General features: G+C 45.1%; 1 protein-coding gene across 1 annotated transcript in view; it reads left to right on the forward strand.

Annotated features, from left to right (window-relative positions):
* sash1a (SAM and SH3 domain containing 1a) overlaps nucleotides 1–16459 on the forward strand; it is a gene marked incomplete at both ends in the record, with an annotated part of 456478 nt that overhangs the window by 378717 nt on the left and 61302 nt on the right. Inside the window, 3 exons of the mRNA XM_080744028.1 lie at nucleotides 11177–11217; nucleotides 13297–13386; nucleotides 14129–14241. Of these exons, the coding sequence (XP_080600154.1) occupies nucleotides 11177–11217; nucleotides 13297–13386; nucleotides 14129–14241 (244 nt within the window). The remainder of the gene's footprint in view (nucleotides 1–11176; nucleotides 11218–13296; nucleotides 13387–14128; nucleotides 14242–16459) is intronic.

Consider the following 16459-nt stretch of genomic DNA (forward strand, 5'->3'; position numbering starts at 1 on the left):
ATGCAAATGCCCCTCTTTCCATGCCATACCTGAAGGCAGCATTCAAGAGAATTGCCTCATCCAAACTCTCCTGAACTTGAATGCAGCATTTTATGTTGAAAGAATTGCCCTCTCTGTGTAGAAATCCATGCCGTTACGCCACATCTCCAGTATTCACTTGGTTAAGCTTAGTTCAGTGTGTTATGAAGCACTGAAAATAGCCGACCTCCAAGCTCACAACGCGTCGCTATTTTCGGTGCTTCCACCAAAAGGCCCTTTTAGAAATTCCAGCCCCTGCCTCTCTAACATTCTCTGCACGTCCCTGGTGTCCTTGTTGGCCCTCTTCTCATCAAGGAAATCACCGTGACCTTTGACCTTTTCACGGGGTCACCTCCATGCGTGCTCTTCCTGTGGGGGCGGGGCTTGTGCCTCTCATTGTCCCTGAAGAAGACCCCGCTGGGCCCCTGCACTCCAGGTGGCCAGGCAGCGTTGCCAGGCTTTGCGAGAGAAACAAGCGAAACCAGGTCCAGGAAAACGTGCCCAAAAGAAGCAACTAGGTCACTTAAAAACCATATATGCTTTGGCCATTTTCATATGCTGTTTGAAAAGGGACGATCTACAAGCTCACAGCCTGTCGCTTCACGATGCGTCGTGAGCTTGTAGATCTGCTATTTATAAAAACTCAAACAAATCCGATACAGGGCTGCCTGGCACAAAAAACATTCAGTGAAAATATTTGAGAACCACTTTAAATAATATATACTTTTTAATATATATACTGTATATATTTTTTAAGCATGCCTAAATAAGCAACTACACTTTAGAAAGAAGCCACACAACCCACAGTACTAGTAGTAGTAGTAGTAGTAGTAGTAGTAGTAGTAGCAGTTTACCAATATTTACAAGCAACTTCACAGAAAAATCACCCCAAAGTCGCTTATAATAAGCAGACGTGGCAACAACGGTGGCCAGGCACGGGACCACACACACACGCACGCATGCATGCACGCGCGCGCACACACACACACACACACACACACACACACACACACACACACACACACACACACACACACACACACACACACACACACACACACACAGAACGTGAGAAATCACATATGCCGATTGCAGTGAAAAATACCCCCCCCCCCCCCAAAAAAATTTTTTTTTAAAATAAAACAGAAAAACGTACATCCGTGCCTGTGGCTGTGAGTGTGCGCAGCAGTCCCACAATGCATCAGGACCAGTTGGGAGTGATGTGGCAGGTGCTGGCGGCTGCACAGAGAACAGAGTCATACAATAGAGCTGCTCCAAAGCGTATCACATGATAACTGCTTATGTAATTAGTGGTTTATTAGGTCAGCCTTGCCCCCCCGTTGACTCTGTTACAGCACTGTGTGTTTTTACTGGCTGCTGGCTCGGGGAGAGTTCCTTCAATTGTGTGTGTGTGTGTGTGTGTGATACCGATAAGTAGGACGTTTTAACCCATTAAGAGCCTGAATCAGATTTAGTTCTCAAATATGATATTTTGACCTGACTGTTGTCACTGCATTTGCAAGTGACCAGATCTGATCTGTGTGTTCAGACTGATGTTAACAACTTCAACCCAAAGCTGCCCTGTGTTGACATATCTGCTTTAGTTACCGTGGTAACAACGTAGGCGTCATGACTTGACTTTTCTCTATGTGTTTTTAAAATTTTCCTCTGACATTGCAGTTAGGACCTTGTGAACCCATTTTCTGCCATGCTGTGAGATATGTCTTCATATATTGCCTTAATTGTTCCAGTACATTTCTCATGTACTCATGTAGCAAAGTGCTAGACGGCGTTGAATTTCTCCTTCTGTCTGTCCACTGAATGCTGCTCGCCATTTCTTCTGTAGTGTAAAACTTATGCAGAACTAATTTATTTTCATTACACTCTTGCACTAGATACCCTCTAAACTTTATGTTAGAGCTGTGATGGCTGAGTGGTTAGTGTCCATACCTAGGACTCCGGAGACCCCAGAGGTCGCAGGTACGATTCCCCACTCCAGCTATCACTGCTCCCCCCCTCGCGCTCCTTGTGGGCTGCACTGGGTTCAGCTGGGTTAAGCTGAAAAAAAAAGCGGTTGGGCTGCGATACCCGAATTTCCCTCGCGGGAGGAGTAGGTAACTATCAACTATCATGTTGGTTTGTTTACTGTTGAGAGAGAAAACAATGTTGCACATTAAGTCAATCATCTGGGGCACCCCCCAAAATAATGTGGGGACCCCCCCTGGGGGTCCCGACACACAGGTTGAGAACCACTCTCCTATAGACCAGGGTTATTGCCGTATGACTGCAGTAGAACGAACGGTGTCGGCGTGCATTTACCCCACACACAATTATTCCATAGCGCGCCGCCGTTCACCACACACTCATTATGAACATTAGTAACGCTACCCACCGCTGCCAGGGGGAACGTGGTCAGACATAACCCGTTTCACTTACACGCATCGTATATTCTGTACGCGTTGGCAGTTTGCACTTGGCATACGCATTATTTGCCCAATTCTCCATTCCACATGTAAATGATAGAAAATTAGCATTCGTACTCGCTCGCAGAGTGCAAGTCATTTTAGCATTTTTTTGCTTCACCTTCTCACAAGCTAGGCCACGATGAAATATGTACACACGACGGAAAGGAGTTCAACTCGTTTTTTCCAAAGCATTTAAACCAGTGTGGAGTTCACTGGCCTTAATGCTCAGTAACGCAAAGGAGTTGAACACAACTTGAAAGGCGTGCCAACTATTTCAGGCTAAACCGTTTAAGTTGCCACACAATGCCCAGATCGGCACAGTTGCCGCGGAGAGATCCTTCTTAAGGTTTATGTATGTGTGACGCTGTGCATTTGTGCAGGGGCGTCACAAGGCGGGGGAAAGTGTTACTTGGGTCTAAGGTGGAGGGGCCTTACTTTAGCTATTGAAAAATAGCAGATCTACAAGCTCACAGCGCGGCACCGAGTGCCGCGCTGCGAGCTTGTAGATCTGCTATTTTTGAAAAGTCGTGAAAATGTGTGCAAATCTTTGAATATATGTCTTTTTTAAGCGAACATTTGCAACTCAAAATTTGCTTCTGGGGGGGTCCCTGGAACTAAATAGTTTGAGATGAGGGTCCGTGGCCAAATACGTATCATTCTGGGGGTCCTTCACATGAAAAAGTTTGAGCACCACTGACACAGAAACATAGGTTTTTCAAAAAAAAGATATGCACACATTTTTTACGATTTTTATCAAGTGCTGCGCTGTGAGCTTGTATATCTGCTATTTCTCAACAGTTAAAGCACACAATGTCAGTGAATCCTTGTACCCAGGGCCCAGAATGTGGTGTGACACCCCTGGATGCTACACACACAGAGGTTAATTTATAGAGAGCGGAGCAGAAAGGAGCCCCTATTGAGAGAGTCCTATTAGCATTAGCTTCGGCCCTAGCCCGGTCTATGGGGGATGAAGGGGGGGGGGCAGAGGGCTCCAACCATACAGGCCTCCATTCAATTAGCATCTCATTACGTTACCATGGTAACCAGGCCTTCAAGGGGGTGAAGGTTTCCCACAATGCACAGAGAGAGAGGGTAAACATACTGTATTTGTCACACACACACACACACACACACACACACACACACACACACACACACACACACACACACACACACACACACACACACGCGCACGTGCACAACTCACAAGCGTGCTGCGACCTGATTAGCTTGTTTGACCCAGTCACACACCTAAATGGAGAGAGAGTAGGCTGTCATTCAAGTTTATGGCCGTGTGTAAGGAATGGACATTACAGTGACTGCTACTGTACGCCCAGTCATCTTCATTTGTGTGTGTGTTAGAGATGTGCCGATTGATCGGTGAGTGATCGCGATCGGCCGATAATGCCTCTATCAGCTTTGCCGATCTACAAGATAGATCAGCTATTTTCACAATATTTATCTGTGGGACTGAATGTAACCTCAGCTTCAACTCATACAAGTTGAATTGGATACTAAAGGACCTCGGCCTGCAATCTCCTAATGTTTATACTTAATATACAATGTCAATGTTTTGTATAATGTGCTTATTATCAGCATGGAGTGGAATATATATAACAGTTAAGAATCATTAAATATATAAATGCTGCTACAGTAACACAATAAGAAATATGGATTTGACGCTGGGATCGGGAATATCGGTATCGGCAGATACTGATTCCAGTTGATCGGTGATCAGTATCGGCCCCAACAATCGCAATCGGAGCATCTCTAGTGTGTGTGTGCAACGAAGATTGACTTAACTCATATGCTGCCATTTAACAATACCTTCGTACTCTTTAACTGCCATTCGTCTCCATAGACTTCCATGTAATTCATAGTGCACGGATCATGTACACCCATGCCTAGATAATGCACCACGTGTGTCCACATTGCTCACAGCTTTCAAACAAAAAAATCCGAATGGAAATCCGTTCAGGCATTCATGAGATAGCAGCCATTATGTTTTACACTGTTGTGAGCTTGGAGGTCTGCTACCTGAGTTGTATGGGGGTTGTATGGGGGTTAAACAAGCAATTTCGCGATCGCTATCATGCCTACTAACGTTTTTGGGGTCCCAAAAAAAATTTTTGAAAAAAAAAAAAAAAAAAAGTTTTTTTTTTTTTTTTTTTTTTTAATTTACGGGATTCACGGGCGTGGCAGGGTGGTACAACGGGATTTTTAAGGGATTCACGTTTTTGGCAGTTAATGAGTTAATAAGACCCTAGGGGTCAATTTCATATTTCACACAATCACCCTCTCTGTGATGTGTGTGCTTTATGAGGGGGAGGACAGGGCAAAGGAGGGGCTGACACTGTACAGCTGGCAGCCACTGCAGCCTCCACCCACCTATCTCTTAGTGTCTCACGCACGCACGCACGCACACACACACACACACACACACACACACACACACACACACACATACACACACACACACACACCCCTGTAGGGCATTATCCAGTGTCATGATCCACCTCTTTTGCTCGGCTCATGTAGCAGTTTTCAGTTTCAGACGTGCGGTCTCTTGATTCCTCTTTTTTCTCCTCGTGAAACTTTTTTTAGCGGGCACTTAAAACCCGAGCGTCTCATCGGAACCCCTCGAGCCTCCTGTTTTTTTTTTTTACAGCGCGGGAGAGACATTGATGTGGTGCCCCCCCCCCCCCCCCCTCCCCCCTCCCCCCCCCCCCTTCCTACCGCCCCCGGCACAAGGGAGAGCGAACCACAGGGTAACGTGTGAAACTGAGGATGTTTTTTCGTCGCTGGCGGGGTTACCGTGGAAACCTTGTATGAAACCTTGTATGTACAACTGTTGCTTTTCAGGACGTGGGGTGAAAAGACCTGTTGTTCCCATGGATCCAGTGTACAGTAGTTATTATTTAGCCACAAGCTACTTTTCTTTGGTTCAATATTTTTAAAACCCACAGATACAGAAAAAAATCACACCCGTGTGAACTGAGCGGTGGTTGTGGGGTGGGGGGGGGGGGGGGGGGGGGTGGGGTGTGTGTGTGTGTGTGTGTGTGTGTGTGTGTGTGTGTGTGTGTGTGTGTGTGTGTGTGCGTGTGAAGAAAACACAGCCTGTGTGTGACTGCCCCCTCCCCCTGTGTGTGTGTGTGTGTGTGTGTGTATGTGAGAGAGAGAGAGAGAGTATTGCAGTTGATGCTCAGACTAGACTCAAGAGCACCCTCTCTGGTCACTGAGTGGTAGTTGAGGCTACATACACACATACATACACGGATACACGGATACACGGATACACACACGGCCATGCTAGCCTGTGTGTGACTGCCCCCTCCCCCTGTGTGTGTGTGTGTGTGTGTGTGTGTGTGTGTGAGAGAGAGAGAGTATTGCAGTTGATGCTCAGACTAGACTCAAGAGCACCCTCTCTGGTCACTGAGTGGTAGTTGAGGCTACATACACACATACATACACGGATACACGGATACACGGATACACACACGGCCATGCTATGGAGCGGTCTACCACCGCTCAATAAAAAAAATGGCAGCTCTACCAGCTCATTACAAACACTACATCACAGATATAAAGAGCTAGATGCCTTGTTCTCCTCTGCAGTTAATAGAGGGTATGCACGTCCACTGGGACCCGCCCCCCTAATCTAGACTGAGTGGCAAAACATTGAGCAGAATGGAGCATTGGAGTTTGGAAGTGCTAGTTGCAAATCACTCAACGGCCCTGCATACCACCTGTTTCTAATTTGCACATAATGCAGGAGGCAGCAGGATGTTGTGTTGTAGAAAACGAGTGCTTCCAAACTCTGACACTTGGAAAAATAAAAACCTGCACAGAATGTCTTGACAGAAAGTAGCTCATAACATGCCTATGGTGGATTCTTATGAAACAAAAACTTTGCAGATAGAAAGAGGATAATTCAAGCTTTCAGTACAGCCACAATGTTGGTGAGTTTACTTTGTTTAATACAAGGACTTTTCTGTTTGGATGTATGGGATGTCAATGGCAGAAATGAGTGTTTTGCCACTCAATAGGCGTGTTCCCACATAACTTTCAGCAACAGTGATGTCACGCGCATACCCTCTATTGGAGCGATGTGCAAAAGTTCTAGTCCGGACTTCCTGAAAAAACTAAGGGAACGCTGTCAGTCAAAGTGACTACTGGCCAATCACAGCGTGTCTTTTTCGGGGACTTATCCAAGGACTACAATTCAATTCAACAGAGCCAGTTCTGATGTTGCGCGGCTCAGCTGTTCTTACAGGCTGCATACGTAAAGACCAGCCCCCACCTGCCTCTGATTGGCCTGGCAACTTCTCTATGTGTGACGCACGCGGAAGCAATGTACACGGAAGCGATGAAGATTCCCTTAGTTGCTAAATGCTAAACCCTAGCCGAAGGAGGCGTCTACCTTTCTATGTCTATGCACTACATCAGCTATTTTTGCCACTTTCTGTGTGACACTGGAGGAGTAGTTGGTTAATTAATGAAGCCCAGGTCCCGGGCTGCCGGAGTGGTGGTCCGGGCGCCCTAGGCTGCGATGCCAGCCTGCCAGCGAGTCGCGGGTTCGAATCCTGTTCCCCTAAAACCTTTGCTGTGTGTCTGACTCCCCAGTCTCTCTCACCCAATTTCCTGTCAGTCTACTAACTGTCCTATCAATAAAGGCATAAAAAGACCCCAAAATAAATCTAAAAAATAAAAAATAAAGCCAAGCTAAAACCTGGAAAATCTGGAAATACAAGTTGTTGTTTTTTTTTGTTCTAGGGAGCGCAGGGCGAGATTTCTTTAAAAGGCTCCTAGGCTGGGAGTCTCCTTATGTTTAATAAGGAAGCCTCTCCCCCCCCCCCCCCCCCCCCCCAGTTCACCGCTCTGTTTACCCAGGATGGGTGAGAAAATGACTTGCGCACATGTACAGAATACTGTAGTTATTTTCCATTCACTTTGGCTTGCTCTTGCCCTCTCTCTCTCTCTCCCCTTCTCCCTCTCTCTCTCTCTCTCTCTCCCTCTCTCTCCCCTTCTCCCTCTCTCTCTCTTTCTCTCTCCCTCTCTCTCTCTCTCCCTCTCCCTCTCTCTCCCCTTCTCCCTCTCTCTCTCTCTCTCTCCCTCTCTCTCTCTCCTCGTGACCACTGGTGTACAGTAACTAAGTACATTTACTCAAGTATTGTACTTTTTACTCCACTGAAATGATTTGACAAAGTTACAAGTAGATGGAGATACTTTGTAGATTGATCATTAATATAAAGCATTAACTACTTCAGCCCTATATATATATATATATATATATATATATATATATATATATATATAGACCGTTTGAAAATAGTAGATCTACAAGTTATCAATGCGTCGCGATGCGACGCTTTGTGAACTCGTAGATCTGCAATTTTCAGAGGACGGAAATAAGGGGACATTCTGCACATTGAGTAACGTTGTACTTTTGGTCTTTTAACTCATTGCATGCCAGGCCCGATAGTCCCGAGATTATTTCAATGTCTTTCCCTGCCAGGCCCGATAGTCCCGAGAATTTCCGCCATTTTGAAAAAAAAAAAAAAAAAAATCAAAAAAAATTTTTTTTCAAAATTTTTTTCTGACCCCAAAAAATGTAGTAGGCATGATAGAAATCGCGAAATTGCATGTTTAACCCCCATAGCAACCCCATCTATCAAACATGGCAGCCATCTTTGTTTACATTTTAGGAAAACATAATGGCTTCTATCTCATGAATGCCTGAACGGATTTCCATTCGGATTTTTTTGTTTGAAAGCTGTGAGCAATGTGGACACACGTGGTGCATTATCTAGGCATGGGTGTGCATGATCCGTGCACTATGAATTACATGGAAGTCTATGGAGACCAGAGGCACCGTAGAGTACGAAGGTATGTTAAAATGGCGGGGAATGTGTTAAGTACATTTTGATGCCAATACTTTTGGTACTCAAGTACATTTTTAACATGGGAACTTGTAACAGAGTATTTCTACATTGCAGTATTGATACTTTGACTCAAGTAAAGAATGTGAGTCGTTTTTCCAGCGCTGCTCGTGACCAGGCTGTGGAGGGAAGTGGAAACACTAACAGGCTGAGTCTGCTCTGTGGTTTATTCTGCTTCTTCTCTATGTCTCTCTCTCTCTCTCTCTCTCTCTCTCTCTCTCTCTCTCCTTTTCCTTACTTTCCCTTTCCGTTCGCTCAGTGGCATCAGTTCAGAAAAAAGCTAAGGTATGGCAACATGACTGGTGTCTTGCACGCGCGCCTTCGCGCGCGTGCAAGACACCAAGACACCAAGACACCAAGACACCAGTCAATGTACTTCTTAAAATAAATGTATCATGCCTGTTGCTAAGGTATGGCAAACCTTAGCAACAGGCATGATACATTTATTTTAAGAAGTACATTCTATTTTTCACCCGTTTCTACGGTTTCTTGGGCTGGATATGGCAGCCTGGAACGGTTGTTCAAGTGCAGCTAAACTTGGCATAGGCTATAGTAAACGTGCCGCAATTAACAATAATGCATTGCACCTGTGCAGCTGACCTGCGGAACCTGGGAATATACCATGTTGTCAAGATGGGGAGAATGCAAGTGTGGAGAATATCATTATAATACCTTGTTAACTCATCTGCCGCCTTACACGTTTTGAAACGTTCTATTTTGCCCAGCTATCAACCGCCTCACACGTTACTGTACGTTCTACCATTTTTGGCCACTGGGGGTCACTGTTCACTAATATATGAGACAGCAATGGGTTCACTGCCCAGAGAGCAGCCTGTGATGGTGATAAAAAATTATAAAAATGTTATTCATGTAATCAGCTTTCTGCACACCTTCTTCAAGATGGCTGCCAAAATGGCCACCATCCACATGCTGTAATTGTTTGTGTGTGTTAATCTAAAAATAGATTTTTCTTGGGGTTGATTATATGTTTCTGCCAACTGCAAGGGGGCAATGGACATCTTCTGAGAGCTTATTTTTTTTCAAAAAATGTTTATTTTTTTTTTTTTTTTCAATTTATTTTTTTGTAAAAAGCCTGGCAGTACTAAGATAGATTTCTTTTTAACCCTTGGCAGGCATTGTGTTAAAGTGACCATTTTGTAAAATTTTACTGTAATTTAACAACATAACCAGAACAGATAGAAACAGAGACATTCATGGATTTATATTTAAAAGTAACTTTTATTTTCACCCCCTGGACCCAGGGTATGGCAGCTGCATACCCCTGCCATACCCAGTTGACGCCCCTGCGTTTGCTCCAACTGGCTTTCACGTGGTTGTCCGCTCGTTCCCTCATCTGGAAGATGTCCCTTCCTTATAATGCCTCTTTAATATTCTTTATTTTAATCATTAAATTAATTTGTTGCTTGTAGTAAGGTTGACAGCCTCTCCTCTCCCCTCCTCTCAGGCATGGGTCTTCTACAGGGGGTCCGGGACCCCAAGGGGGTCCTCAGAGTTACTACAGGGGGTCCTCCAAATCTTTGAGGGATAGAAGGTTTTTTCTCTCCTTTTTTTATATTAACCACTTGAACCCTAGCGTCCATATTCTGAGAACTTTAGCCAAAAATAGCAGATCTACAAGCTAGTTCTGAGCTTTTTTTTGGCAAAGAGGTTTGGTGTAGGGGGGAAAAGAGCAGACCAAGTACAGAGTGAAAGGTCAAGTTTATTAAGTATTGACGGTTCAAGTGGTTAAATATCTGAAAACACAAATTGACATGAATCCAAAATACACTGATGTTTGTGCTGTCAAAGAATGCAATTACCGTATATGGAATCTATGAACAGGTTGTGGGGGTACCTGCTTCATCTCTCTCTCAACTAAGGGGTCCTCAGCCTGAAAACGTTGAAGACCCCTGAATTAATGTGTTGCTTGTACTGAGGTTGACAGCCTCTCTCCTCGTTCCTCTCAAGCCATGGTTGCCTGGCTAACCACTGAAGCACCGCCACTGACCCCTGGTGGTGAACAGTCAGAACTGCAGCCTTGGCGTAAAGCCCCTCAGATATACTGTAAACCAGGGGTCTTCAACATTTTCAGGCCAAGGACCCCTTAGTTAACTTGAGAGAGAGAGATGAACCAGGGACCCCCACAACGGTTTCATACAGTAGGTTCCGTTTAGTTTCATTTTTTGACAGCACAATCATCAGTGTATTTTGGATTCATGTCAATCTGTGTTTTCAGATATATTTAACCACTTGAACCGTCAATACTTAATAAACTTGACCTTTCACTCTGTACTTAGTCTGCTCTTTTCCCCCTCTACAGTACACCAAACCTCTTCGCCGAAAATAGCCGATCTACAAGCTCACAACGCCTCGCACTGCGAGGCGTTGTGAGCTTGTAGATCGGCTATTTTTGGCTACAGTTCTCAGAATATGGACAATAGGGTTCAAGTTCTTAATATAAAAACGATTGGAAGATTTGGAGGACCCCCTGTAGTAACTCTGAGGAACCCCTTGGGGTCCCGCACCCCCTGTTGAAGACCCCTGCTGTATACAATCCATGAAATAAAGACACCGCGGCATCGACCCGTGCATATGTTCTAACTTAAACAGAGTGGGAGGCCGTTTGGAAGAGTGACGGAAGACATGAGAGATGATAACGACGTGCGATGTGAAAAGGGATGGCTTGCAGGAAGTTTGTGTTTTGTGTCGGATGTTGATTCTCTCTCTCTCTCTTCTCTCTGTTGTTTCTTCCAGGATGTCGCTCCACAAGTCCAGCTCTGAAGACGGTTCTGGAGGTGAGTGGAGAGTTTTTTTTTTGTGGTCAGCCAATGATCCAATAACAGATGTAGACGTATAGACAAGAAGGCTAACCTCGCATAGCAGTGGCGTCAGTTCAGAAAAAGCTAAGGTATGGCAACATGACTGGTGTCTTGCACTCGCGCCTTCGCGCACGTGCAAGACACCAACAGGCATGATACATTTATTTTAAGAAGTACATTCTATTTTTCGGACAACGTTACACCTATTAGGAGCGAGTTAAAGGGTCAGTTCACCTCTGGGACAACCAGATCTTATTGTATTGTTGTTTGGGACAAGATCAACACAATCCTGAATTATTTGTTGTGTTCAATCTGTGTTTTGAGATATTTTAGTATTTCAGCATGAATGATGATGCATTTTGCATCATATGAGTCATCATGCTGCATCATCATTCATGCTGAAATACTAAAATATCCCAAAACACAGATTGAACACAAAAAATAACTCAGGATTGTGTTGATCGTGTCCCAAACAACAATAAAATAAGATCTGGTTGTCCCAGAGGTGAACTGGCCCTTTAAGAGCTACAATCTATTTGTGTTTGTTTCGTTGGGGGACTTAAGGGTTCCCAAAACGCAGCATTTCCGCCACAACTTCCGTCACATCGAACAGCGCCGGTCTCGCCCAGGCTGCAAGAAGGCAGACGAGAAGGGTTAGGAGGTTGAGGGTGATTTCCTTGTGAACAGAACAACCGAGGACTAGTGAGGGAAAGGTCTATTTTTAAGGGAGAAGGGAGATTTTAAGAGAAAGCAGCAATGAACAAGGAGAGGACTTTCCAATTCTCCTGAGGCGTTATTCATTCTGGTGTTCAAGGCTGGGCTGGGTTTATCCATCCCGTACTAGACTGATGCATGGTTCCACTAAAACCAAACATGTGCACTTGGTCCACAGCTAGTGTGTCCACGCATTAATCTGTTTTTTTTAAAAGACACAGCATTTTTCATACGTTACATACGTGCGCGTGCGTGCGTGCGCGCGCGTGTGTGAGGGAGATAATGAGCTTGTACCCAGTGTGTTTGGACAAGGATAAAGACAGAGAGAAGGCCCATCTGTGCAGGGCATGGAAGGGTCACGCTTTATTACCTGGAGAGAGGAAGTTCATGATGTTAGTTATAATGGCCTTGAAAAGACCAGATGAATGGGTTGTCCCATTTAATCAGACAGCCAGATCAGGTGCTTCTTTCCTTATGGCCGTCATCATGCAATGACGGAGAGAAAGACAACTGTGGTGGGCGTGGATAGGGATGGAGCTCGTTCATTTTTATTGATAATGAGCACCTTATTGATCCTGCTTATTGAGCCAGGCTTTTATCGAGCCCACTATTGAGCTTTTTCTAATATTTTGTGGAAAGATATGTGACAACAAATTCAGAACATAACTGGTATCTTTTTTTTTATTGGCCAGTTGTTGCGAGTGTGAGTTTGTTGCTGACCAAAATCTATGAAGATGACAATTGAAAAAAGTAACAAATATCATCAAATATCATAAAAAAAAGCATTCATTAGTGTGCAATAAGTGTTAAATGGCTTTATATTATAGAATATAGAATATGGTAGAATATGGTCCCGCGCCTTCGGGACTGTTTTTGTCGCGTACATTTGCACATACGTGAGATTTATCTCTGCATTTTACCCATCCTATAACAACTAGGAGCAGTGAGCAGCCATATTCGGCGCTCGGGGAGCAATTTTGGGTTAAGGTCTTGCTCAGGGACACATTGACACATTGCTGCCTGACCGGGAATCGAACCAGGGACAACCAGGGGAACTGGTTCCCCAGGCAGGCTCCCTAACCACTCAGCTATGGCCACCCATGAATAGTACTGTAATAATTTCTTGATCGCCTCTTGTCTTGATTGTTTAAACATCATGGGCCGCTATGCTCAATAACAAGCTTGATAAGCCCAAAGTTTATTGATACCGGGTACTCAATAAATCTGTTATCGGGATATCGAGCTACCCTTGTTTAGGGCTCCATCCCTAGGCGTGGTTCTCTTTGGTGTTGTGTGGACGTGTAGTTCATTTGTGACTCCACCTCATGTCTGTCTCTTCAGGTAAATGGGACAACAAGAAGAAGAACAAGTCCTTTTGGCAGAACTTCCGCAAGTCGCAGCACAAACCTGTCGCCCGACAGGCATCCAAAGGTAGGCTGTGAAAACAAGGCGACTTGATAATTTAATGTAACCTTTTTGTTGCCAAGCTTTAAAATCTTCAATGCCTTCCATTGCCATAATCTTTAGAATCGTACCTTTTAATTTGCACAATGTGCACGGATGATGCGCCACACGTGTGCACGCCATTCACAGCTTTCAAACAAAAAAATCTGCTTGGAAATCCATTAAGGCATTCAAAAGATATAGGCTATAGTGTTTTCTTCAAATGTAGACAAACATGGCTGCCATGTTTGAAAGAGAGAGCTGTTCTGGGAGTCAAACATGCATTTCACGATCACGATCATGCCGAAACTATAAGTAGGAAGTAAAGAGAGTAGGGAGAGCAAAAAAAAAAGAAGAAAATCTTTTAAAAAAAATCAAACCTCGGTTCGAAGTGGAGCGGTGAATTTGAGCAGCTGTACCCTATGTGAGTGAGTGAGTGTAAACTGTGCCTGTGAGTGAGTGGTGAGTGTGCCTGGCCTGCACAAAACAGCGCCCCTCCTTTAACTAGTGTGTTGTGTGTGGCCACTCAAGGTATTGCCAGGCTACGGACACGGCCACCCAGCCAGCCACCCACCCACCCACCCACCCACATACCCACGGACATACCTGTCTATTGGGAGCGTTTTCACCGCTCCAAAAACGCAGGAAACTTGTTTGCACCAAGTGTGTTAATCTGGCCTCGCACACACGCCTCCTTTGCTGACCCTTTGGTTTGCCCCTCTTGTTCCAGGAGAGGACATCGGCTACCTGGCCAGTGAGATCACCATGAGTGACGAGGAACGCATCCAGCTGATGATGATGGTCAAGGAGAAGATGATCACCGTGGAGGAAGCCCTGGCTCGGGTAGGGAGCGCACGACTTGGACCAACATCCCCCTGTCTCCTCGTGTCCCCTAAACCAGTCCTTCTCAAAGTTGGGTCTCTCTAGGTTCTCTCTAGGTCTGTAACTCTGACAGTGTACAAATTGCCCTAACGGGTTCATTTGGTTCCATTTGTACACTGTCAGGTTAAATGAGTAGCTCACCCACAAAATTACTCACACCATGGAGACTTGAGTTCAATAATATTTTTTTGTTTTTTGTCGCATTCCAAAGACAAACATTTGATAAATTCCAGTGCCATGCATTCGGGTCCCCATCCGGAATCAATGGGGGTAAATTTACTATGATCACATTTTTGTCTTAGGAATGTGACAAATACTAATACAAATTATTGAAGTCTCCATGGCGTGAGTAATCAATAGGAAAAAAGTTCATTTTGAGAAAGTTTGAGAAACACTGCCGTAAAAACGTCCCCCCCCACCACCACCACTAGAACCCCATCCCCAGGATACCCCCCTCTACCCCGTACCCTGTCCCCATCCCGTCCCGACCTCACCCACCAGTCTCAGCCTCCCTTCAACCTCCAGATTCCCCTCACCCCCCATCCTGGGTTAGGACCCCCCCCCCCTCCATCTCTGCTACCTGTTCTCCATCCTAGCTTCCTGGCTTTACTAAAACGACTCACTGGTTACTAACCCTTGACGAGGCCCCGCGCTGTAGCTTTGCATTGCCTTCCTCTACACACACACACGCACACACACACACACACACACACACACACACACACACACACACACACACACACACGCACACACACACACACAGGTACTCTACAAGGACCAGGGCTTTAGGAGTCTGGGAGGTTTGGGGGGTTCTGTATGTGCGTGTGTGTACAGTATATGTGTGTGTGTGTGTACAGTTTGTATGTGTGCGTGGGGGAATGTTGTCATTCAGTCCACACCTCTTGCAGTTGGTGGACGCAGGGGTTGACGACAGCTCCACCTGTTGGACAGGGTGCACCAGTGCATTTGACTGTGTTGTGGATGTTGCGTCTCCAGATGTTGCACAAAGTGGTGATTTGTCCAGATCTCAAATCACCATCCTCGTTGGTGTCTCTTCCTTCCTACCTACCTCCCTCCCTAGTTCCTTCCTTCTGTCTGTCTGTCTCCTCCAGGAGGATTGCAGACATTTTCAGCCTTATCTTTATATTATTGGTCCTCTTTGAAGCTCATTATAAAATGGCACGGTTACCGTCCACTCCCTCTGTGTCTCAAAGGTGGGCTATGGACAGTTTAGAAACCTGCCGACCTTTGTGACCTCTTCGAAGGGCGTTCCATCCTAAAAGAAACAACAGTCTTTCTCTTAAAAAGAGAGCACACTGAAATAAATGGCAAATGGTGCATTTATATAACGCCTTTATCCAAGGCGCTTTAAACATTCATTACATTCACACACACATTCATACACTGATGACAGAGGAAACCATGCAAGGCACCAACCTGCTCACCGGGAGCAACTTGGGGTTCAGAGTCTTGCTCAAGGACTCTTCCACACTAACTCTGGGAGAGCCCGGGATCTAACTGGGAACCCTTCAGGAACCCTCTGTGTTCTAATGACGGTTTCTCTACCCCTGAGCCAATGCCGCCCCGGGAATTCTTCTTGCATCGATAGAAACACGTTTTAAAAAGAAAGTTTGAAATCTGCCTACCGATGTTGTCTCTGTAAACCTCTGTAAACCTCTGAGACACAGAGTAGACAGAAATGCAGCCATCTAATAATGAGTTGAGGACCATTTCTATGAAGACGAGGTTGAACATGGCTCCTGTAGAACCCTGGACGTGTCTCTCCACAAGGCAGACATTGATTCTTCCTTCTCCTCACTCCTCTCTTTGCCAGGATCTCTGGCCTGCTATTGGTTGACGATCTGTACGTCAGTTCTCCTCCCACCACTGCCGATTGACAATCAATCCTGTGACTCTAGAATCAATGATCAGCCTCTGTGGACGGTCCTGTTGTGTTGACTGGTCTGTGGTGTGTGTCTGACAGTGGTGGAAAAAGTACTCAAATGTTTTACAAGTAAAAGTCCTGTATTCTAAATTGTGTTAAGTACAAAAGTATTGGAATCGAAATGTACTTAAAGTACCAAAACTATAAGTACCAATTATGCACAATGTCCCATTTCAAGTTTTCAAATCTACAAGCTCACAAGCTTGTAGATCGGCTTGTAGAATGGCCGAAATG

The sequence above is a fragment of the Nannobrachium achirus genome (assembly GCF_963921795.1).
Source record: "Nannobrachium achirus genome assembly, chromosome: 16".
Classification (NCBI taxonomy): Eukaryota; Metazoa; Chordata; class Actinopteri; order Myctophiformes; family Myctophidae; genus Nannobrachium; species Nannobrachium achirus.